The sequence below is a fragment of the Lagopus leucura genome, unplaced genomic scaffold, assembly GCF_019238085.1.
Source record: "Lagopus leucura isolate 7727_CA_CO unplaced genomic scaffold, USGS_WTPT01 Super-Scaffold_100016, whole genome shotgun sequence".
Taxonomy (NCBI): domain Eukaryota; kingdom Metazoa; phylum Chordata; class Aves; order Galliformes; family Phasianidae; genus Lagopus; species Lagopus leucura.
The window spans coordinates 14,364,999-14,390,078 of record NW_024962270.1 but is presented as its reverse complement, the minus strand read 5'-3'; the positions used below and the strand labels follow the sequence as shown (position 1 = coordinate 14,390,078).

At 47.0% G+C, this 25,080-nt stretch overlaps 1 protein-coding gene across 5 annotated transcripts; it reads right to left on the bottom strand.

Moving 5' to 3' along the window:
* Nucleotides 1-280: 280 nt before the first annotated feature.
* On the bottom strand, nt 281-25,008 carry SEPTIN6 (septin 6). 5 transcript variants are annotated; one of them, XM_042876453.1, is made up of 11 exons: nt 24,961-25,008; nt 21,325-21,439; nt 15,080-15,275; nt 13,734-13,920; nt 13,346-13,507; nt 9,410-9,506; nt 8,962-9,130; nt 8,351-8,483; nt 7,479-7,669; nt 5,613-5,656; nt 2,187-3,287 (listed from the first exon to the last, which is right to left on the bottom strand). In XM_042876453.1, the coding sequence occupies exons 1-10, from the start codon at nt 24,985-24,987 to the stop codon at nt 5,653-5,655; spliced, it is 1,281 nt and encodes a 426-aa protein (XP_042732387.1). In that variant the 5' UTR covers nt 24,988-25,008; the 3' UTR covers nt 2,187-3,287; nt 5,613-5,652. The 5 variants fall into 5 exon arrangements, with proteins under 5 accessions (XP_042732386.1, XP_042732384.1, XP_042732387.1 ...); XM_042876452.1 differs by lacking the exons at nt 2,187-3,287; nt 5,613-5,656 and adding an exon at nt 281-780; XM_042876450.1 differs by lacking the exons at nt 2,187-3,287; nt 5,613-5,656 and adding an exon at nt 1,879-2,123.
* Nucleotides 25,009-25,080: the final 72 nt, after the last annotated feature.

Below are 25,080 nucleotides of genomic sequence, written 5' to 3'. Positions count from 1 at the left end.
GCGTGCGGCGCTCCGTGCGGCTACGCAGAGTGCGCAGCGCCTACGGAGCGGCCGCCTGTCGGGAAGCCGCCGCGCCGCGCCGCGCCGGGCTCACCTTGGGCAGCAGGCGGCGGGCAGCCGGGCAGCGGGCAGCTTACCCCGCGCGACGGCAGAGCGCAGCAGCGCGGGCTGCCGTAGTTGCTGTTCGAAATGGGCCTTACCGCCTCACAGCGGTGCTGTGAGATAACCCCACCGCCCACGTGGGAGCAAGGCTGCTGGGCAGAAAGGGCACGGACACCAGTGAAAACACACAGCTGTGACTTTATTTCTCTGTTAAAATTAAATACTTTGTTGCTGCCACCATCTCACGTCGCACCGTGTTTCACGTTCCTTTAGATTTGCACAGTTCCCCAAACCAACCCAATGACAGCGGATTGAAAATACCCCCCAGCTCCAAGCCCCGTGGAAGCCCGCAACATTTATATTATTAAAGACATAATTAGGAAGAAAAAAAAAATGCTCCTAACAGTATTTGAAAATGTATTAGCTACATCATTAGTCCAAACATCACATCTGTGTTCTCCAAACCCGCGGGTAACCCACCAGCCCCCCGCTATCCTGTCACACAGATCACAGGACACCTCATTTAGATACCATGCAAGTCAGTACAGAGCTTCTTACCCCGACACTAACACTGAAATTTGTCCCCCCCGCCCCAGCCAGAGGACCCCTAACCTCTTCTAGAAGTGGCAATCTTCTCCCTCAGACCCCGTGCAGCTGGCGAAGACAGATTAAAAAAAGCTACAGAGAGAGAAAGGGGAAAAGAGAGAAAAAAAAACAACAGAAGATTAGCAAAAAAGAGAAAGACATTCAAAAAGCAGAGAAAAGAGATGCAACATGAAAACAGCTGACAGGAGAGCGGAACCTCCTTCTGTGAGGTCATGTATCTCATGGCACCTTCATGGAAATCACACAAGTAAAACACTTTTTTTCTTTTAAAATACTTTTAATTGCATTCTAATAAGGCAAATGGTCAGGAAGAACAACCAGTAACTTGCAGTATGGGTTAAAGAAAAAAACCTGCATTAAATGCTTCTTTTAAAAGATAATCTTGAAACCTCTGACTGGTTTTGGAAGGGGGCACTCAATAGTAAAGAATGAAGCAAACCACTCAAATTAGTTTAACTTGCTTTAAAAGAAAAAAAACCCAACACGAGTTGTACAGGAAATAAAACTGTATTCATAGCAAAACTGAGACAACACATTGCAATCAAGAGTTCTAGCTGCCTTGATTGCCCCAAAGAGAAAGGCCAGGCTGCAGCCTGTTAGCATGAGCAGCCAGCCTGCTAACACAAAATGAAGCCTGTGAGGTTTCAGCACCATCCCAAACAACACCTTCCTACAAAAATCCTCAGCAGTGGCTTGCATTACCTATCCTGGCTAGCTCTGACACCTGCTTATCTTTCAAAAACCTCTGGGCTTGGAGGGTTTTTGTTGCAGTTCCAACAGCACACACCCTGATGTTTCAGGACATGTGGATTCCCCCTGCCTGCACACAGTGCAACTGGAGGATCACAACTAGCAAGACTGAAATGGAAACGCCCGTTAAATGCCAGTCTTTACATAGCATTATCCAGAAATAAAAATAGTAAAGGATAAATGATGTCATGAAAATGGCCCCAAGTATGAAGAAAACTTTCTAATCTCTTGACTATTTGATAATCAAAGGTGGTGGTGTCATCTTAACGTCACCAATAAATACACTTAAACCGTGTTGTTATTTTGCCAGCAAAAATAACTCATCTCACAGAACTTATTTTTACGTTTTCTGGATAGAGAGGGACTGAGAGAAAGGGGGAGGCTATTAACTGTATGGATTAAAAAAAAGAGAGAGAGAAATTAAAGCTGCAGTGTCCCAAACTTGTTAGGACTCATTTTATATTATTTAATAAAGCAATAACCACCAGTACATAGTAAGACAAGTTCATAACAAGAGTATAGCAGAGAGCAAGAGTAACACCATGGAAAGGTTACAGCTGAAATGCTGTCACGTTTTATTAGACCCTGTGATTTAACAAGTAAATGAAGGTCCATTCCAGCCCATTGTATTCAGGGATAATTACTCAGTACAGAGCCATGGGTTACTGTAAAAGAAGGGCAAAGAAAACAAAAAAAAGAAAAACAAAAGAAGTAAATGTTAACCAGAATTCACTGTCTGATGAAGGCTTTATTTAAAAAACAAACAAACAACTCATCCAGAAATACACAGCAAAGACACCTGCAGGCAAACTGCAGCTGCACTCGGCCACTGGGTGAACTCCTGGCCCCAAAGAGCAAACACCTCTTTTAGTGCAAATCTTGCATTAGAACAAGGCTTTTGTTGAATAGAAAATATAAGAAGCAACTTGCCAACATCTGCACTCTTCTAAACAGATGTAAAAAAAAAAAAAAAAAAAAAAATAAAGGTGGTACTTTTTGCATTAAACTGAAAAATTTTTGGAATCACTGAGAAGAAAGGCAAAGAAACGTCATCATCTTTCTTCACAGGCACAGTGAAGTTTCTACACAGTGTGTACAGCAAGGTGACCAGCTTTCCCTGAGATTGGATCCAGGATGTGCATCCAGCCCAGCACACTGAGAAGAAGACAAGGCAGGAGATCCTTCGTGACCCCTGCAGCATTCAGAGAACACTTAGTTGCAAACCATGGATCCAAGTCTGAAAAATCTCCCAGGCTTGGGAACTGAGGATTGGATTCAGGCTGTCACGCCTGCGAGGACGTAAAGTTTGGCAAAAAGTCCTTTCAGATGATTTGATTTGCACATGACAGCGCAGCAGGGCAATGATAGGTTAGCTACTGCAAACTAAAAGGTGAGAGGGCAGCCCATCTCTGGACACCACCGCACCGCGTTGCGTTTGCAGTCGACCCCTGGTGGCACGAAAAGCACGCGGCTGAGCAGCTGCTGCCACCATGCAGCCTGGCACAACACGCAGGGGAGAGACAAAAAGCTGGTAACTGAGAAGTGGTGATGCTACAAGCGCCTGGCAGCTGCTATGGACCAGAGGGGGAGTTATCAGCCACAAGCATCTCTCGCCAGTTCCACAGAGGCTGTTGCTGAGTTCTTCACAGAAACAACTGTAACCCAGAACAGCCAAGGGTGCGGACTGTGGCTTAGAATAGACTGGTGAGCACAGGAAGGGAGCAATGAGTAAAGGTGAGCAAACAGGCACAATGGCATGGCTGCGTGTTAACCGAATGTGGGGGCATTCGCTTCTGGTGCGAAGGGAAAGGTTCTACAGGAAACCCGAACTGAAAATGAAAGAAAAAGGCAGATTAATGGTTTTATGGATTAATGAAAAAAAAAACACCAACAAAAAAACACAAATATGCTTCCTAACACACACACACAAACAGGAAATGTTGCTATGTGTTAATAAAGTTTAATTTGACTACAAAACATGCTTTATGCAGACACACACACACACTCAGCAGTGGGATGAACCACATTGCTTCTCTAAAACAATCCTTTCACAGTTTTTGCAAGCTACAGAACTCCTCAATGGTGACTTATTTATACCCTTGCAAAACACTGGGGCCTGCAATACTGTATGGATCAATATTGAGAGTATTATTCTGAATTCTGAAAAAGTACCATGTATACATATTTAATTCAACTAGGACAAATGCCCATTGAAAAAGGCACTGTCTGCATTTGTACAGTGGAAACAAAGATCTTTATTTGATTCCAAGCCTAACACACAACAGTGTACAGTTACACGGGCTGCCAAAAGCAATCCAATCCCAACAGAAATCAGTAATGTTCACTCTCAACTGCACTTTAGCTGTGCCTTCATACTCAGCACCAGAATGAACACTGATGTTCTTTGAGTTTATTTATCCACATTCAGACCCTGGAAGGCACAGAATTGGTCTTTTCATTGTATTACAGTTATGCTGGCAGCAGAGGCATTCATTCTACCAGACTGCTCAAGACGACAGCAGTGCAGGACCCTTCTGAAGCTCTTCTGCCCCATTGAAATTGAACTCAAACACCTCTCACTGACAGCATAACGTGTACTCGCTTTTCAACTTCTCTTGGTGGAGATAAGAGGTATGGAATTGGCTAATCAGCTGTTCCCCACTTGAGGGCAGACCACAAGATAGTTAGGATTCTGTCTGATAGCAAACGTAAATCCTAGGTTTGTGTGCAGGGAAAGCTGGCCTAGAAGCTGAGTTGTCAGGATGTTTTATAATTAAATGCTGCTGCTCCAACATATCCCACCTCAGGGAAACCTGTGCTCAGGCTGGGGATGCTGCTGTCCTCATACTGGGTAATAGATACTGTTGCTCTGTCAAGAAGCAAGACATTCCCTTAAAAGCTTTCCCTCTCCTCTCACCAGAGAATCAACAGCAAATTAAAAAGGCTCATTTAAAAACAATCAGCACAGCTGTAAGTAACCCACTGTCATTAGCAGTTTAGCTAATAATGATGCTTTCCTGCCAGGCAGGTGCATTTCTTAGACATCCTTGTTTAAATTAGCCTTCACTTTGCACTTCCCACTGCAGATGCTTATTTATGGCTATGTTTGTAAACCCTTTCAGACACCCTTCTCTGTTCGACAAGCCTGCCAATGACTATCTAGTCATTTCATATCCCTACTAATGTGGAGACAAAGACACTCTGGACAGACTCACAGTGGGACCCTGCTGACAGAGCTCTGCTTCAGTGGCAACCCTCTGTGCCCTGGCAAAACTCATCAGAGACTCAGATGCTGGCCTCAATCGGAGGCAAAGCGCTCTGGCAGGCTTTCTGGCCACAGCTTGAGCACAGCCCTCTCCTTCCACTAGCCTTACCCAAACCACACACACTTGGCATGACTCCAGACATGTGCCTGCTACAAGTGAATATCCATCCACAGGGCAGCCCGCTGCAGCACTGAAAATGTCATAAAGTGTCTTAGTCTATGTTCAGAGCTTTCCGTTATCTGCTGAACACTCCACATCTCTCATGATTTTAGAAAATCAACTACAGTCAATCGACAATACTCACACACTCTTTCTCTGGTGCTTTAGGATAAATGAAAACTCTAGTTTGGGCAGACTTTACCATCTGTTGGGAGTGGAGGAAATAGAAACTAGTTTGTATCCTGCACTGTAACCAAGCTAACCCTGTGACTTGAAGGGGTGGGAGCAAAGGAAGGAGAAGGAAGGAAAGAGATTTGCAGGCTAGCTGGGCTCCATCATCACATCTCCATAGCAATTGTTGCCATAGTATCGACATGGCCTATGTGATTAAGAATCTCATTTATTTCTGAGGGAGTCAGAAAGATAGAGACAGCAAACTGCTGGAAACATTTATAAGGAAGAGGGCCTAATCCTTATCTTTCCACATTTAATGTCCAGATATTGATTCCATCTGCATTTAACTCTGCCACATTTTTGAAGACACGCTTCATGGCATCCTTGTTCTACAGCTTTCTATAGAAACAGAGTGAAAAGCCCGTACAGTAAAGGTGAAAGCAGAATAAGACAGAGATGATAACACTTAGAGGCTTCTGGAGTTGCATAGGGTCTGCTTTTTCAGGAACTGTAACTGATCCCACTGTGAGGTCTATATATGTTAATGACGCTTACCAGGACAACGTGCCTCATGCACCATGCAGCCAAACAGCAGTTAACTGTAAAACAGCATACATGTAAGAGCTAATGATGATGATGATGATGTAAAAATAATAAAAAGAAACCAAGCCATGATTAGTGCAAACTACTGAGCTTTGGTCAAAAAGAGTAATCTGTGAAAGAAAAAGACTACTGTACTGCCAGCCACTATTGAACAAGACACAGTTAAGCTACTGGCTTGTGAAATTCATGGATTGTTATAGAGATTTATGATCTAAACATAAAAATGAACCATTAAGGGCAACTGGAGAGGTTAGAGTGAAGAAAGCTCTGCCATTTTTAACACTGTTGCTTTCCAGGAGGAGGGAGAGACAACCTAATTTCTTCCCAAGCCTGAATCAAGCACTGATCTACCACTTGCACAGAGTTCACCCTGCCCCAGCATTAATCAACAAGGATGGTACCAGTGCATTTTCATAGGAGTATGTTTCATGTCAGGAGTGCTTCTGAGACCAGAACTGCTTCTAGGAACAAGTATGTGACTTGGAGCACAGCTACTGAGTGCTCATAGTAAAGGGCATGTCATCTCCCTTCTGGGCATTCCTGACCTGGACTAATCTCAGCTCAGAAGTCTGCAGTCCTCAGTATGCAGACATCTGAGAGCTGTAAGCATGAAAAAAACACAGCTGTGTACTCCTCCCAAAGGCTGGGGAGAAAAGTCTGGCCCAGTTAGCCTCAGGCTCCTCAGTACAAAAGCACATTAAAAACCCCTGAAGGCAATTCAAAAAGGCAAATCAAAATACGCACTGGAAAAAGGAATGGACAAGTGAGAAAAGGGCAGGAGCACTAATTGCTCATTGCAAAAGAATGTTGACACTGTAGCAGTTCCAGCTCAAAACTAAAATGACTAAAACAGGATCTGATTCTGGTTGTTGGGTCTTTCCTGTCTCACTTGATTCCAAGTATAACAGTTAAGGGTTATTTTTCCTGACAAGCAGTCCTCTCAGCTATCTGGGCATGTGCCATATTCTTTATATTAACAGCAGTTCCCCATGTACTAAAACTGCCTTGTACAGGCAGGATCTACTATGGATTTGCTTCATGAATGTGCAGAGAGGGGATGATACAACAGTGGTATAAAAAACAGACACTCATCTATCTGCACGCTGCTCTTTGTACACATGCTAAAGTGGGACAGCCCTCCGTTTCAGATTATGTACCACTTCTCATTGCTAGGTAAATCAGCTGCACAGCTGGGTTGCTATTGAGGAACCACAGAACATTAAGATATCCCAGAGCATGAGACACTGACAAGGGGCTGCAGATCCTGTCACGCCATTCCCTTGCATGGGGAACCCTTCTAAACCTGTGCATTATCTCTCACTGCTCCTGGGAAGGTCAAATTTTGGTATAAGGCTGTAGAGACTACTACTGCTTTCAGAGACTTACTCTTTGCAGATTCAAGAATTCAATACTATTATGTTCCCTGAACAATTTCCAAAGCTTTTTCTAAATCTATTCAAGACCCTAAAATAGGACACACTCCTCTCTAGGTAGCAGGATACTCCTGCTAACCACACCTAACCTCCTACTTCCTTAGAGACACTGACAGACCAAAGGAAGGGCAGGGAATCCCAGTAAACTGAACAAAGTTCATTCTCTTCCATGCTGTCAGCAAACAGTAAGGGAGGCTGGTACTGTGCTCCCTGCTCCTGAGGATGACACGTGGAGCTAAAATACATCCAGCTACCACTCAGACTTACTAGGGATTGTATCTGTCTGCAGACCTTCCTCTGATAAGGACTGGCTAGGTTGGGAAAGAGATACGAATACCCAGAAAATATTAAAAGAGCAGCAAATACCATCAGGTTAACAACTTACTTTTTTCTTTCCTTATCTCTCTTAAGAGTTTGTGATCCTCCAGCCTGCTGAGCCTGAGATTGGAGCAATTCAGCTGCTGTCTTCCTTTGTTTAAATGCATTAACTTCATCATCCAAAGATTTCTTCTTATCCTCCAGCTTCTTTTTTTCATCCTGATGTAACTTCTTCAGACGATCAAACTTTTCATGGAGCTAGAGAGAAAAGAGAGAGGTGAACTCTACCAGCCACTCTGTTCACAGAAGAAAGGCAGAGGATTCTCATGAGATCTCAGCCCACAAATCTCTGTTGGACTTTACATTGTTTCTTGCACCCTGACCAACAATGCATAGACAAAGGGCAGGAAAAGTCTTCTTCCAAAGCATCCTGCACAACAAGCACTATTCTAGTGAGGAACCAGTGCACAGACTAACAGCAGAGGACTGGGAGAGCATAATCACTAATAAATAAATAATCAATCCACTTCATTTTCTTAACAGAGTTGTTGGCCTTATTTCTTTTAAAATGCAGTAGTGGGTTTTCATGCCCCTCCCCAGCTCTAAGAAAGTTGTATGGGTATAATTTTTACATTACAAGCTTGTATCAGGGGTTCCGTTTCTCTCCTTGAATTTTGGCATGCCAAAGCTGTCAGTCAGAATCAAAGTATATGGCACTTTCATGGCACACTAAGCTGCACAAGGCAACCTTACAGGACAAGTACATTAATGTACCACATTAAACTTTAGTTGTTTTTGTTTGTTTGTTTGTTAGTTCTTAATAAACTAACTTTAATAAACTAAACTTAAACCACACTGCAGGTAGTGTGTGTGGCAGCAGCTGCCTACTTGGAAGTATATCATGCATAACCACAAAGAGACAAGTACTGTACTGCTCACCTCTTTTTCAGCTTCCTTCAGCTCTGCTTCTTTTTCCTTGACCCTCTGGACAAACATTTGCCTCATTGCCTCTTCCTTTTTTTGCAGTTCACCCAGAAACTCATTTCTTTTGGCCTCATAAGTTTCCTGCAAGCTAAAGAGAAAGAAAAGCCCTGTGATACAACTGAAGACAAACTCTACTTTCCCCAAGTCTCTCAAATCAGGCTTTCACCATGAATACTGCTTTCCTACCACCCACCCATGTATGCTCAAAGTCACTTTATCCAATCATTTCCAAGGTATGTAAGCTGTTGTACTTTCCCTATATGCTGAATGTTGGGCAATTCAGAGAGACCAGCTGGCAACAAACACTCGTTCAGATGGGCACCTCAGTATCCCTGCAGCACTGACACTGTTACGTCTGCCATTTCAGTCAGTCCTGCAAGTGCTCTCTGTGCTTTCACCTTCTCCCCCTCAGCCAACACCTTTGCTGAAGTCTAGATTTATCTGACCTGGCAGGTTTTCTTGCCACATTGGTTCTTTATATGCTCTCCCGAGGACACACACAAACACTCAGTGCATCCAGCAATGCTTCCTCCCTCAAGCTCTCCTTCCTACTCCAGGGGTCCCACCTGAAGGGCTTGCTGTCTGGATCGGTGTCCTTGAAACCCATCTCTTCCAGTTTACACCTCCGGTACAGCTCGTAGTGCCGTGTGTGGGTCTGCTCACGAAGGTCTTCCATGTTCACACGGATCAGCATCTCCCGCAGCTTCACAAAATCACAGTGAGCTTCGTTCTCCACTGTAAGAAGACATTAAAGGTAAGAAACGGGTAGAAACAAAGGTCTCTTCTCACATTCCCCGCTGGGCCACTCCCCCAGTAGATTTAACAGCCCTTCTGAACAGAGGACACTGCTGCTATTGTCCTGACGCAAGGATTTACCATTACAAGGACACAAAGGATAACCTCCAAGAGAAATTAAAGTCCAGCAGGTCCCTGCTCCTCTTACAAGAGCGAGTCCACTGCCTCCTGGTGGAAACGTCACCATTCATGTCATGAAATTTTCACGTCTTGACTCACCCTGCACTGTGCCCCAAGGGTACTGACGAGCTTTCATCATTTTGTTTCCTATTTTCAACTCCTCCGTGCTCCCAATCACTGCAAACGGCAAGTGGGCCTGGAACACATTTAATACAACCTTTGTTAGCTGGTTGACTGGATAGCACACAGAGATTAGCACAGACACTGTGCAAGACACTCATTACACACACGCTAATCTTGGGGAGTCTAATCACTGGCTGCTAGCCCAAGACAAGGGGGAGAAGGGAAGGTCCTTTGTGGAAACCTTGTTAGTGCTACCACTCTATGTCCTCTACCTGGCTGATCCTCCCAGCCACAGGGTCTCAGGTGAGATGAGCCAGTGCAAAACTAGCATCAGAGTGACAGCTGGAACACAACGCTGTGCGGCTCTGCCTGCGGCGCTGTCCCAGGGGCTTGCGGTGGCTGAGGAGAACATCTGCACAAGCACAGAAGCAATAAACAAGCCTTTTTTTTTATCCCCCTCCCACTCCCTCAGCTCATACCAGAACACAAGATAACTTGCTCTATCCAATCAGAAAACTGAAGTCTCTCCTTCTACCCAGATTAACAGGTTTTCTCCCTGCTTGCTTCGTCCCTGCACTTTATCAGCTTCTGCATCCACTGTTCAGGTCTGCCGTTTAGGTCTGCTGCTGGCTGAGCTGGGAAGGACCCTACATTTGCTGAGCTGCAGTGAGCCTACCCAGTACTGATACCAGCTGGCGCTGCCCATAGCATGTGCTGGGGCTCACCCTCACTGCTCCTTTATCAAAACAGCATCTTTTCTCAGGTTCTGAAAAATCCAAAGGCATGTTGATGGCTTATAAAGTCCTTGTGATACTGATGGCTGTACAGCAAGAGGGCAAAGGAGGCTGAATCGAGGGATCATAGTCACAAGAAGGGACCATGAAGAGAGCAGAGCACAGCTGGTACCACTAACTCGACTGTGTCTCGCTACTCTCTTTAAGCCAGGCCACACTCCATAAGAGACAGTTGTTTCCAGTACCTGATGCTTAGATACAAGGAGGAATTTGCTTGTTGTGACCCAGAAACACAGAATAGTCACTTCTATGTAAAGAAGGTTCTTCTCCTGTTCTGTAGAGAGGTTAAGAGACTTTCCCAGTACAAATTCAGCCAGGTTGGAATAGAACTGCTCCCAACACCTCAGCAGAGCTCACCCCTCATTCCCCAAACTCAGGCGAGAAAACCCCATCTCTGCTATCTTTGCTGCATTTGTCTGTTGTGCAATACATGAGGTCTCTCCCCACCTCTGCCTGCTCCTGGGAACCATACAGCCTTCCTCCAAGCTGCAGAGAAGTCGACTGCAAGGTTTCAGTACTTAAAAATAAAGCTGCCAGCTCCATGCACTCAACCCTTCTGCTGAGTTCTGTGCAGAGACATTTGTTAGCTGGGGCCTTTAAACTGTGCTTGGTTCTGGGCAATTAAAGTGCCTCAGGTTGCCAATGTATGGAAGATCAGTGACCCCAGATTGTTTACAGAAGTAAGTAGAGAAGTTTTAATTTCACAGGTGATCTGAAATAACGGAGAAGTGAGTAACAGGACAAGAAAAAGATTTCGGGGTGTTTTCTACTTTCAGAGTGTGACTCCTGCAGTCAAATAGCAAAGCTGCCTGCAAGCACTCTCAAAGATGGGCTCTTCAGCTTTTATTGCCTGGCCTCACAACTCTCTCACGAGGGACACAACAGTACAAGTAGGGCTTAGTGGTCAGTCTGGAGGGGCTGTTCTGGGCTGTGAGGAGGCCCTGAGCACCGCAGTCTCCTGAGGCACCCTTCACACAGTTACTTTTACAATCGTGTTGACATGCCAGCACATGGAAGGATGAGTGTCAGCACAGAGCTAGGCCTATTCTGCTAGAGGTTCACCTACCAGTACCAACTGTTCAGCTGCTGTTTTTGCTAGGCAGAAAGTGCTGGTGATTTCCTTTTCTAAAAGTAAGTTCCAGCTCCCACCATGTGGAGCAGACAGCTCATATAGTTGCACATGGCTTCATTTAACTACCAGGTGTAGGGAGAATATATTCTGCAGTAATTAAATGAATTCATTCAAAATGGAAAAGCCAGCTGGGAGCTGAAAGAATAGCAGAGATTGCTTTTTGTATTATGATTTAAGAATAAAACCTGGATGGGAGGAGATCCAAAGCATTTTGGAGAGTATTTTCAAGTGCTCTCTACATCTCTTGTAAACATACATACAGTGAGGTGCTCAAAAAGACCAAATTGATTTCAAGCAAAATCAGGCATCTTGTTCTGAAGATTTGTTTAATCCAACTGGTATCTAAATACTGCACTTGACACCTTTGTTCCTAGCTAAATACTTCTTCTGATCAGAATGGCACAGATTTTGTATCTTCATTTCTGTCATATCAGGCTGTTTCCTCTTTGTTTAGTAAGTCAACTCTGAACGCAAAATACTCTGAAAAGAATTCCTTATGCATCAGTATAATAACCTAGAATGCATATTAAGTAATGAGTTTGCATATTTTAAAACCTAATTTTACTTGTCATAGTAAAGATAATCAAAGCAGGTCATAAGCAAAACATTAACTAATCAAGAGATCAGTCTCAATTTTCCCTGCATTAAAAAAAAAAGAAAAAAAAGAAGAGGTAGCTGATGTAGAATGTTTGCTGCTCAGCAAGAAGCACAACTTGAGCATTTATAACCTTTCAAAGACATTAATCTGTAACAGACAAAGACAATGAAGCTTTCTGTAGAAAAGCACAAACACAAAGGTGAGGGCAGCTGGCAAAATTGAAGTTTGCTGTTCAATTTCAAGCGTGATTAAAACTGGCAGTTTAAGTTACAGACCTCATGCATTCCACCCTAGCTCTTTTACTGCTCTCAGTCCCTCCACAAACACATCTCCTGACCTGCAGCATGAGTAGATTTGTTTTCTGTAAAATTAATATCTAGATACAAGTTTTGCAGGTCTGCAAAAGAGCCTTGACTTCATTCAGGTTCTAGCCTGCCTCGTCCCCATAAATCTGGTGTATGATCACGGCCAGAACCACTGATTGATCACCTGGGGAAAGGACTGGGTCAGCCCTGGGAGCACAGGAGAAAGCAATTCAGCTGTGTGACAGAAAGGGATGGAGCCTGGCTGCACCCCTCTTAGACCCTATTTAAGGGCTGACTGCCACGGGGGAAGGATCTCTGGTTGGAGATCCCCCCACTGTGGAGTCTTTCCTGCAAGCCCAGATCTTCAGAGATGGGTGAGCATCTTTACTTTCTCTTTGAAATACCATCCTATCCATGCTGGTCCCTTTGCTGTTACAGTCCTATGTTGCCCTTCCACTGCATTAATCTTTTTAACTGTAACACCTGGTGATCATGATTTGCATCAGTTTAACAGAGGATTTAAAGAGCTGATCTCTCTGTGCATCAGTTGATACAACCCAGAATGCCTACAACAGCATCATATATGTTTTCTCTTCCTACTCTGAGAGTGACCAAAAGCAGACATTTGGAAAAGAGAGAGGCCACTGGGAGAGAAAACACCCATCAAGGATAACAAGGCTGTTTGGTGTGAAAAATGCAGAGCATAGAACAGAGACTACAGACAGTCTGCTCACTGCTGCAGACAGATAATATTCATCTGATTATTCACAACACAGGACTGGCCATGCCCAGCATGGCCAGACTTCACCATCTGTCCAATTCCCTGCACGAACCTCAACACTTATGCATTAAGACAAAGAAGGGGTTAAACTCCATCTGCTTTCTGACTAGAAAAGCCTGCCAGAGAGCCAGTAGCCTTCCTCAAGGCTCTGCTAGCATAGGATGACACTACAAAAACATGATCCTCTGTTCTTAGGAGACAAAATAAAAGGGAAAGTAGAATTAAGGAACATTCTCCAATATAGGCCACCACCCCTACAGTGACAGACCTGTTCTGAGAGAGCAGGAAGCAGAGTCACTTACATTCATTGTTCCATTTATCTCTGCCACTGATTCATCATCTGTTGGGAACTGGTAGATCTGAACCCCGTTACTGACCAGTTCACTTGTGATCTTGATTTTAAACTTGGTCAGCTCACTTTTGGAAATGGCATCAGATTTGGCAATTATCGGAATAATGTTGACCTAGAGAGAAACAGAGAGGTAAGTCCTAAGGTTGGCTCCAGGTAGTTTTTCCAAGTCTGTAGTACAACTTACAAAAACTTAAAAGCACTCAGTAAGTCTAATGGATGCATCTGCCAACGGGGCCATAGCATAAGGGCTATGCAGGTGGAGAGACAAGCCCTGGAAAAGCAGCAGCATTTCCATCACGTACACAGTGACCTGCACAGTAACAGTTAAAATTGCCTACCTTGCTGTCAAGCTTCTTCATTGTTACCAGGTCCAAGGATTTCAGTGAGTGGCCTGTCGGAGCAATGAAGTACAAGCAAGCGTGGATCCGGGTGTCATGGTAATTATGCAAGACCCTCTTTATCTTCAGTTCTTCTTGCAAGTAGGCTTCAAACTGAGCATCAATGAACTCAACAATGGGCTTGTAGCTTTGACGAAAGGAAAAAGATTTTTACATCTCACAGAGGTTAACCACCTCTACTCCATTGCTAGCTTTTTAAAAAAGAGCTGCTGCTTAGCTATTCACTTCCCAGGACCAATTCTCTCAATCTCCCCTCCTCCTCACCCATATGAAATATAAATGTTGCACCACTGACAAGAAGATGTGGTCTTGCATCAGACTCCATCAGCCTGTTTGACAATTCAGCAGAGAGGAGAAACACTACTAACAGGGGCTACAGAGGCTGTGGGTTACTACAGACTAATCTCCTCCAGAGAAAGTGGCCTCATACTTCAAAATGTGAGAGGGAGAGATGCTTTTCAAAGGAAAGGTAAAGCAGACTCATTGGCAGCAGTGTGTAACTCTCGCTTGCACCCAGGGAATGAATGGCTTTCTGCTCTCACAGTCCCAATTCCTACAGGTGAAAGATGCATCTCCATTCACTACTACCTTTGCCCGGTGTTCTAAGGCAGAAAAACCCTGCAACTTCCTTTCCAAGTCCATCTGAAATACAGAGCTTGTCAGACTTGCAATGCAAAGAACATCAGTGCATCTTAAAACTAAAATGAGAATCCAACAGACCCACAACAAAGCAAACTCCATCACAATGCCTCTGTGAAGATGGACATTAGAGAGGACCTGGTGGAATTACACACTCCTTCACCACCATGCTCTGGTCCTGCTGGGACATGAGCTGCCAGAGATACTTCCCCAGATTACATTTCAATGATTACTCATCATGCTTCCACAGGCGAGATGGAAGAGTGGCCTGCCAGAAGTGGCCATTAAACCAGTCACTGGTCCACACCAGATGTTTGGTTGCAAGTTTGCATTCAGTACAGCACAAGGCAAAGAGCACAGAAATGCCCTGCAGCATTTCAGCAATCCCCACCAGATGAACTTGGGCAGAAGGCTACCAGCGGGCCAGATATTGTTCTGACAGCGTAACAAAAGCTGCTCTGATAGCTGCAGCAGTGATGACACACCACAGCCTCTCTCCTCTTTTCTCCCTGTCCCATCCCCAAAAGATGACATGGGCAACTTATAAGAAGGAAAGAGGAGAGCAGAGTCTGGCCCAGCTAGGATACAAAAGGAAAGCCTGCATGAGTGAACTGGGTCATGCTACAGCGTCTCTGCCTTTCTCTTACCTGTCCTCTTTGTTGATTTGATCCCCAAAGCCCACTGTGCTTACAATAGTCAGTTTGAGGTTGACGTTGCTCTCTTGCAGGTCATAGGTACTGGATTTCAGCTGGACCCCAGGCTGTGAGTGAGATGCTGGGTCACCTTCAAATTTGGTGTTGAAAAGCGTGTCCATGAGAGTGGACTTACCAAGGCCAGTTTCCCCTGTTGGAGAAAAAGAGAGACAGAATGTTTTGTTGAATATTAACATGGCTTGCCCTTTCAGTAAACCCTGTTAATTCAAACACTAACAAGGGTGAAACTGTAGCAGATGAAAGCAGATCTCATGCTCCGAAGGGATTGTCTGGCAAGCAGAAAGGCATGTACAATGGGAGGTCTGTATTCTGGGCAAATTACATTTCACAGTCTAATGGCCATTAATATCACAAGAAAAGAGAGATGAAAAGAAAGAGTTGAAAAGGCAAGGGGGAAAGCATCACTCAAATCCTGCAGATACCCATAATGCACTAAAGAAGATGCTGCTTTCATCAGTAGGCAAGGAGAGGAAGGGAGAAATGGGGCCCATGGCCCCTTCTTAAAACAGATGCTCCAGGTTAGTATTTCTGTAATTAGCAGTCACTAAAATAGCTTGCTTCAGTACAGAAACACTGAGTCGGTTCCTACCCTACAGCAAGCTGTGCAGTTGGTTTCTTGTACCCACAATATGCTGAGTTGGGGGACAGCCTTCTAGCCTGGGGAGGGGCATTTTCTCTTATATCTCATTTCCATACACCTAGGGGCTGTGCAACTTACACTCAAAAATCTGCTTCTAAAAGCTCTGCAGCACTGAACTGTTATTTGGATTCCATCTATCAACAGAGAGCTGTTTCCTTATCTGGCGTGAACAGACAAATCTGAGAGACCAGTCTTAAATTTGTTTTAGATACATCCCATGGAGAACAAAACAAACCTCCATTGCGCTCATTCCACAGGGCAGCCTCCCTTGCCACACTGACAGCAGAGCCAGCCCTCCAAGTCCACAGGATCTGCCTTTGCACTACACCTATCAGCAGGCTGCCCTGCTGCCCTGGGAGGACCACTGTGTTTTGGGGAAACCATGATTTCAGAGCTGCTCTTCTGGCTTTTGGTGTAACTTCAGCAGGCAGCTGAACCCCACCCACTGCTCCAGGCCCACCAGGGGGCTGCGTCTCACTGAAGCAGCCTTCCCTCCTTCCCTAAGTCTTGCATCCAACAAAACCATCAATATTTTCCTACTTCACTCAGAAGAAAAGAGCTGCTCGTTTTCATAGGCTTCAAGCTCTGCAATAGATCCAAAGTTGCATGAAATGCCCAATTCAATAAGGGGAAGCTCCTCCCCTTCCTCCTCCATCCAAATCCCTGTGCCTCACCCCTGCAAGCAGGCAAATTCCTCTCTGTTGGTCCGAGAGGAGACTTCTCCAGCCCGAGGCTGAAGCACAGGGTAGCGCAAAACTCCATTGCCCTGGGAACTGCACACCATCTGACTGCCTGGACTGAATATCAGTTTCCAGAAGGCAGCAAGAAAGTCAACAGACACCTTGAGCTGCAAAGGCGCCTGGGGAGCCAGCCAGCAGCCAGTGCCACACTGTGCTAGGTGCAAACCCGGTGGCTCCTCACACTGACCTGTCTACAGCCCCAGGGGGAGAAGAGTCAGCACCAGCAGTGTGAGTTGCTGCAATCCCACCCTGTTTGGGATGTAAGGGTACCACTTTCCACCAGTGGGTGCACAAAGCATGGAGCACTGCTGTGGTTTGGGTAAGGATTTCAAGAGTTAACATGAGAAAGCCTGCATGACCTCACCAGGCCTTTCTCAGGGATTCCAGGAAAACAGCAATGTAAAAAAAAAAAAAAAAGACACAAAAAAACACACCCAGACAGACATCTAAACAGCTTGAGAAGGCGGCAGCATTTCCAGAGCTCCTGCCAAGGGTTCCTGCCTGGGCGGGCAGGATGGAGCAGGGAGCCAGCTGCATAGATCCCCAGCGGGCTCCTGGGGACAAGGCAGCTGCTCTCCTGCCCTGCACTCCATCCCACAGGCAGCAGCCCCACACCCAGCCCTGTGGCTGCTGACAGCATGACAGAGGTGCAGCATGACAGAGTGGGGCTGGGAACTGCCCTCTGCAGCCAAGACATGAGGTCCCTGTGAATGGCAGGCAAAATACACTGAAAACTGCCCCTTATTTCTGCCTCCCTCCTCCTTTAAGATGCAAAGCATCCACCTGAGGACAAGACAGACACATTCAGATACATCTCCCATCTCTTAATTGTTGCCTACTTTAAACCAATTTCACATCTGGTTTTCAGCAGCAGCAGTGCAGCAGAGATGGAGGCAAATGCTGAAGATAGAGTACATCTTTATACTCCCATCTCCTGCATGCTACACAGGGCCAGCAAAGGTGACTTTGAATTCAAGAAGTTTTCCTTTTGAAAGGGGAATTTCTAAACTGCTAAGACATGACTGCAGAGGCAACAGTTTCCCACCCAAACACCTACAGCTCCATGTATAGAAAGCAGAACGCCCAGCCACCACCACAGCCAGGTCAGCATGCGCATTCCAGCCGTGTACAAAGAGGGCTCTGCACTGTGCGTCCCGCTGCCCAAGAACAACTCAGCCACAGAAACCATGGCACTGGCTCCAAGAGCATGATGTGAGACAGTATCAGGCTGAATGAAGTGCTCTGCCATGTGAAATGCAACTTGGAGCAGTGCTACTCTGAAGGGCAAACTGACAGAACAGAGCATTTCCGAGCCTCCCAGGAGTTTCTGCCCGAAACAGAGGCAGCTCCCTGCTGGCTAGGAGATGTAACCACTGCCAAGTGCTGCTTGGAAGGATGGGAGTCCAGATGGAACAGATGGGCTGATGAAAAGGACAAGGCGACTGCACTCGCTCCAGCCAGCAGCGCTGGAATCTTCTCCAAAAACCAGAAATGATGAATGGGGATTAAGGGAGGCAGATTTACCATGGAAAAAGCAGCAGTGTATGCAAATCAAGCAAGAGACGTCCTTGGCAGGGAGATTATTGCCTGATGTCAGGCTTAGATTTGATCTCCAAAACTGTACTTAAGCATTATGCAACCTTGCAGCAGTCTGCTCTCCAGGCTGGCAAAGTGCTGAGGACAGACAAGGTAGGAATGGTGACCTTTATTGTTAACTCTGCGCCAGAAAGCTCTGGCAGCCATTGAAACCCAGTAGCACTGTGCCTTCTCAGCATGGGGCAGATTTTAGGGCAGCCAAGCCCTGGACATGGGGCACCGCTGCCAAAGCACCCTGCAAGCTAAACACCACTGCTGCAAAAGCTGAACCTCTTTGGGTCTGGTGATTCGACCTGCTTTCCCCCAGCAAACAGCTGCCTGCTGCCCCTCCACCTCCAGGCTTCAGAGCCCCAGTTGTGTCACCCTCAGCCCGCTCTCCAGGAGCACACAAGAGCCCTCAGAGCACTCAGCTGTTCAAAAGCAGGGAGCGTTTGAACCCCTGCAGAGTCCTTTCAAGAGAGAGCAACATTTGCTCTTCCCCAGACTGACAACCACGGCTCCAGATATCAAATAATGCCATCTTAAAGAAAACGTCTATGTGTGCACAGCCCTTTCATGTGAAGAAATGGGAGCTAATCCAATGTAGCAGGTTTGTCAGGACGAGCCCTGAGGCAGCGCAGCCTGATAAGGCTGTCTCTCAAGGAGAGCAGAAAATAGTTCTTCTCATCTGACAGGCGGAATGGTGAGGCAAAGCCAGGCTGCCAGGGGCAGGAACACGGGTCCACAAATGATGCTGAAGAGCTACAGAGGGCCCTGCGGCCTCCCAGCTGCGCTGCTGCTGCACAGATCTGTGGCTCCTCAGCTGGAGAAATTCTGTACTCAGCTGCTTGCACTACCGACTACAAAACCAATCACTTGGCATCCTCCAAGATTCCATCTCATCACCCCACAGCGAGCTGCTGCTGGAGAGCAGATGGCACGAGGAAACCTGTGCACAGCCCTCCTTTTCCCAGCCGATGAGTGCTCCCACATCTCCAAGCTCCTTTGGAGACCCAGCGTGGGGCTGAACGTAATGCATGGTGAAATAGTCTGGCTGGGGTGGTAATTCCAGCACAAACTGAATGCTGGGAAGTAATAAGCCAGAAACCATTGTGTCCAGTCTGGGAGCTACTGAGTATGCAAAGGAAAGAAGGAGAAAAACAGGAATCATTCTTTGTGAGAGGCCTCAAAGCTGTAGCATACCTCTGGGAAACGAGAAGGTAATTTCTACAGCAAAACAGTGGTTTCTCACGGCACTGAGTAGGCTGCTTAGCACAAATCCCTTGCAAATTCCGGGAGGGAGGAAGGAGGAAACTCCTGCTTATAATGTGATGCTAGTCTAATACAGCTATGATCTGGCCAAAACGGAGAAAATTTACCAAATGAAAACCTCAGCTCGTTGTTCCCGTCTCTTTCCACCATCTCATCCAGCACAGAATGTCTCAACCATCAAAGACTTCCCCAGCCTTTGTACTGAACTAACGGATGAACATTTCAGCACAGAGGCTTCAGGAAGAAAATGGCTGTGCTGAGGAATATCAGAGAAACCATCCACAACCCCTAACTTCTGAGAGCTTTGCTCAGCTGCTCTATCTTTGGCTCTTGTCTGACAGAGGAGACAGCTTTCAGCAGGAGAACAGCTAAAAATTGCTCTAATCTGGACGCTCTGCTGAGAGCCATTTTTGCAGCTTTCCTTGGCTCCTCCAGCAGGAGCTGGAGGAATCAGTGGCTCAGCTCCAGCATGGCGCAGAGTAAAGCTGTCACTGGATTCTTCCCCTGACAAACACCACACACAGCTGAAAAACAGAGAGAACCAAAGTGCCCTTCTGTCACGTTCAGCAGCCTATGTCATCAGTTCACTTATTTGCTGTTTTGTTGGCCTCAAGCCTCATTTGCTTTATGTTGTTTCAGTTCTTCACCCCAAACTCAGGCTGCACAAGTGAGACCCAACAGTCTAAATGAAAGATGGATTCCGGGAGCTTTTTTTTTTTTTCTTTCTAGGAGTTTAACTTTGTTACCACAGTTTCAAAGAGGCTCTGCTAAGCCACCTTAAAGTAGGTGTCTGTCAACTAAACATTTGCAAATCTTTTTTTAAGGGAGTTCATTACATTTTTCTATGTAATAAACTCTCCTCTTTATTTCAGACTCAACCATGTCTGTGTTGCTACTATTCATAAAAGATTGACATTAATAACTAATGCATATTGATCTTGGCAGGTCTTTGTTACTCAGAGGGACAAGCAATTACTGCATTCCAATGCTGCTCTGCAAAGAGAAAAGTAGAAGTGTTCAACTGCTTTCCACACATCCAGGGGAACCTTTAAGCACAGGAGCCATCCGCTGCTGCACCTATAACTTGTAGGAAAACAACCAGCAGCTCCACGTGTGCAAAAGGAAATACTGTCAAACTTCAGCTCTGGGACACGAGAGTTTCACGAGCCCGCATCTCTTTCCTGTACAGTACAAACCACCTACTGACTCAGCTTGACAGTGACCTCTACTTGTCAGCAAAGTTTATCATCTCACGGGAACGTCCCTGTCAGGGAAAGTTTTCCTCTCAGCTCCATTTAGCAGTGCTCTCTCTGCACTTCACTCATCTCAGACTTAACCCTGCCCTGGGCACACAGGACCCTGTCCCAGATTGGCACCCTGTGCCAGATCTCTCACAGAGCAGGACAGGCAGCCTCTGTGTGGTGTGGGGCTGACCCCAGCTGAGACATGTAACGGCAGCACAGGCAATCACACCACCACAGTGTGGCCAGGCACTATTTTAATTCAAGTATGTCCTAAAGGAAGGAAAAAAAAAACACCAAAAAACAGCTTTTAATGCTTTAAGAGGAACACGACTGGTATTTTGTTAAAATAATTATAATAATAATTCAATATCTAACCACACAAGACCTCTGAACAAAGTTCTCCAGCACGAGTACCTCTTTGCTTTTAGAAATATGAAATTGAATCACACCAGGCAAATAGAGATCATAATAAAAGCGTGGGATTTTAGGCATTTTATTCCTATGGTTCACTGCTTGGTAAAAAGCCATACTCCATAACGCCAGCAGGGATTTCCCAGGGCACCAGTAAATCATGTTATTTAGAACAGACAGAACAGAGGGATTGGAAGTTTAAAATCAAAGCTACTTTGTTAATTCTGTTACTTGTAAGCTACACCCAGCTGCAGAGGCCTTTTCAGCAACAGAACTTCCCCAGATGGAAATACTCACCCACACACAGGATGTTGAAACAAAACCCATGATTAACTGACTTATTAACCAGCTGGTCAGGCAAACTGTCAAATCCTACGTGTCCAGAAAGGGGCACAGTACGACAGCCTTCACCCTGAAATGCAAGGAAAAATACACAATTGGTGTCATTCTCATGCAAAATACACTTCTCTCTCCACACCCTGCAGACCTCCCAAGTGCAGCCAACTACACAGTCCGTGCACAGATTTTACATACACTGTAAATCTTGCCTGTGCACGCTGCCCTTCTCCAAAACAAACCCAAACAGCACACATAAAACACCCCATCTGCCTTATACGAGATGGTAGCCGTGCCAGAACAATATTGAACTGTGCAAAGCGTTCAATGCTCAAACATGACGGTCGGAAGAGAGGTGGACAAACGTTTGTTCCCTGAGTAATTATTGAGAGACTCAAGTCTCACCTTATGCTGAAAACAAAAAATAATCTCCACAGCAAAGGAAGGTATTAACGATGCCTCCTCACATGAGCCTATTACAATTCACATTACAGCTATGATTACAGAAACAAGCTAGCAACAATGAGGAAATCTGTACCTCCATCTGGTATCTGAACAGCCCAAACACGGCTCTTGCACAGCTCGCTGCTGCAGCACACAGCAACACAGAATGCAGCCTTTGAGCTGCCAAACACAGCAGTTCCCTCCCCTCAGGCTGCAAGCCCGAGCCTGTTCAGATTCATAGGACAGCCATGAGCACCAGGAGATGTGGAGACTGCTGAAGAAAGCACAAGGGGGGTAGTCTGCAAGGCCAGGCAGTGCCACAACCCTGCCGATCTGTGCTTGTCTCACGTTCTCCTCCTGCAGCCCCCAGAAAGGTGTTTCTCTCTCCAGATCAAAAGCTCTTTTCTTAATAAGCTATTCAGGGGCCAAAGGTAGAAAATTCCCCTCCAGCCATTTAGGCACATCATCGGCTCACATGAGATACTACAGCCATAAGGCAACTGTTCATAGGGGTATAATTCTCAATTTATTCCTTCAAAACCCTGCTTTAACGTAAATAAACCTGTTTGTAGGGACAAGCGTGCTGTTTTTCTTTGCTAACTACACCAGTGTTTCAGGCTAGAAAAACATCTCCAGGGAGTGCATTACTCCAGCAGGCTGTCAAAGCACCAGTCCTTGTGTGATTGCTGGTTTGCTGGTGCAGCTTTATTCCCCCAAATGTGAAAATCCAAATAGATTTCAGTCATTAACTGTATCTACAGCCTTGCAATGTGTAACTGTGTTTCCCCACAGCCATATTTTGTCTATCAGCCCGATTCTTCCTGCCAAGATGCTCACCCAGCACCAGCACTATGCCTCCAGACCTTACTGAGCAGCTTTCACCCAAACAACAACGCAGTGCTGGAACGTGTGTGGGGCTGTTCCCTCCCTGGAAAGGGAGTGCACTGCCCCACTGAAGGAGAAACAGGAGGACAGGGCCTGCAGACAGCATCCTTCCTGCGGATGGAGAGCCAGCACGAGTATCTGTAATACACAGCCCTCAACCTGCACGCTGGAAGGCAGTCTGAACGCTGCTCTCTCCAGGAAGCGTGGGTGGCTGTGTGGGCTCTCATTAAGAACAAATCTTCTCCACAGCCCTAAATATAAGCGCTATCCAGATGGAAAAGAAAAATAAACAGTCAAAGTTAAACTACTCTGGCTCGGAGGAGGCATTTACCCCGCGAGTCATTTCCTGTGCACTCCTCTTCTCCTCACCTGTGGTTTTATCATGCAGTTACAGAACCTTTCACATTTGTCTCAGGCCAGGAAACGAGAGCTGCAAAACGCGATTTTCGGTTGCAGCAGCTGAGCCACCATGTCAAACACAGCTATGTGGCACACACAGCTGTAGATGCCCCAGCCTGAAGCCTGCAAGGCCAGGACATTGCAAGAGCCTGTGTACTAGAAGCAGATATGGAGGTGTCACTGCTGCCCATGCCCTACCGAGTGTCAGATGGATGGCCAAGAGCTCTTGCACCTCCTCTGGCTTTGAGCTGGCCTGGCTGTGCACCAAAGGCAAAGGTGGGCAGTGGGAAGGCAGTGTGAGTGCCGGCACTGCCTCAAGATGCCCATACTGTGTTTTTCCCCACACGTGCAGAACGACCTCCGAGGAGAACAGGCTGTTATTGCTGAGGAAGCAGCAAAGTGTGATTAGATTAAAAGAACAAAAAGAGCAACATGTGCTCTTGCTGCACTGCCAGGCAGGGCTATCTCAGAGCAAAACTAAAGGTCGGCCTCGGGAATAATTTGTTTCATTTCTCCATCTCTGGAGGATTTTCACATCTTTTCTGAAGGCTCCTCCACGCCACAGACACCACTGACCCAACTCCTACAGAGAAGTACCAGAACGATATAGGAAATGCAGAGATGCTATAACAGTGTACTCCAAGCCTAACAGCGCCTCACATTTAATAGCAGCTTACACAAAAAGCATAAGTTTCAGACTGCAGTTCTCTCAACCTTTACAGGGCCCTCAGGATGAACAGCCATGAGAGCAGTACCCAGACCCTTCTGCACCAGGGGGGTCCCACACCATTGCTCCAGAGCAGGACAGAGAAACCTGCCTGAGGCATAGCCGCCCACGAAGCCCCAGCACAGCACTCAGCATGGCTGCTGCTGCCTCTGCTGAGAACCAGGCCGGGAATTCCTGCACTGCAGCAGGGCTGCCCACACCAGGAGGCAAACAGCAGATCCCGAAGCCGGGAGGGTCCCCAGCCCTGTCCATACAACAGCTTTTCAGATCGCATTTAAACAAGAACAGCATCAGATCCCTTCCCCTGACGTTGGCCTTGTGGCATCCTCTTCCCCAGACTGCATTTGGCTCCAATTCAACAACAAAGCAGAGCAACGCTCGTACCAATTCATTCTCGCATGTTCAGGTCCGTAATTCTCTCTTGCAATTACCCAGCAGACAGCGATGACGCTCTCCATGAAACAAACGCAATACACGAACGTCAAGCACAGGTAAAGACTTTGCATTTCTTTCCCTCGCTCAACTGCTAACAGCCCAGCAGGACGAGCACAAAGGAAGAGCAAAAGAGAGTGGGAGCAATGGACCGCATCCAGCCAGCCACCGAAGGGCCGAGCACCGCCCGCTCTCAGGCGCACCGCATCACGCGAGCGCTTCCGAAAACCGCCGTTCCGACCGCCTTTGGTTCCGTTCCTCGACGCCCGTGCCAAAGGGCCGCGGGTCGGGGCTGCTCCCGGGAGCGGCGTTCCCCGGCGATGCCGGCACACGGCCCTGCCCTGCCGCACGGCCGCACGCCGCTCCCCCAGCCCCGCACCGCGGTGCGGCACCGGACGCAGCACAGCCCCCCGGGGCTCCCAGCGGGGTGGGCGGGCACAGCTCCGCGGAATGAGACCCCAGGCCCGCACGCACACACCGACACGGACAGACACACCGACACACAAACACGTGCGGTCGGACACTCTCTGTACGCGGACTCTGCGGAACCCCGCACCGTTCCCGCGCCACCCGCGGAAGGGCCCTCCGCAGCCGTACGGACGGGCGCTGCGCGGTACCGCCGCTCCCCCTACGGGAGCCCCGAAACCCCCGAGGGCCGCCGCTCGAGCCGTCCGTCGCCCGCGGCCCTGCCCGGGCCGAGCCGCTCTCACCTGCCGCGCCACCTCGGCCGCCGCCATCGCTGCCCGCCCGCCACAGGGCCCGCCCCGCCCGGCCGGGCGGCTCCGGACGCGCCCACCGCGCCGCCTCACGGGGGTGGAACCGCCTCGTCG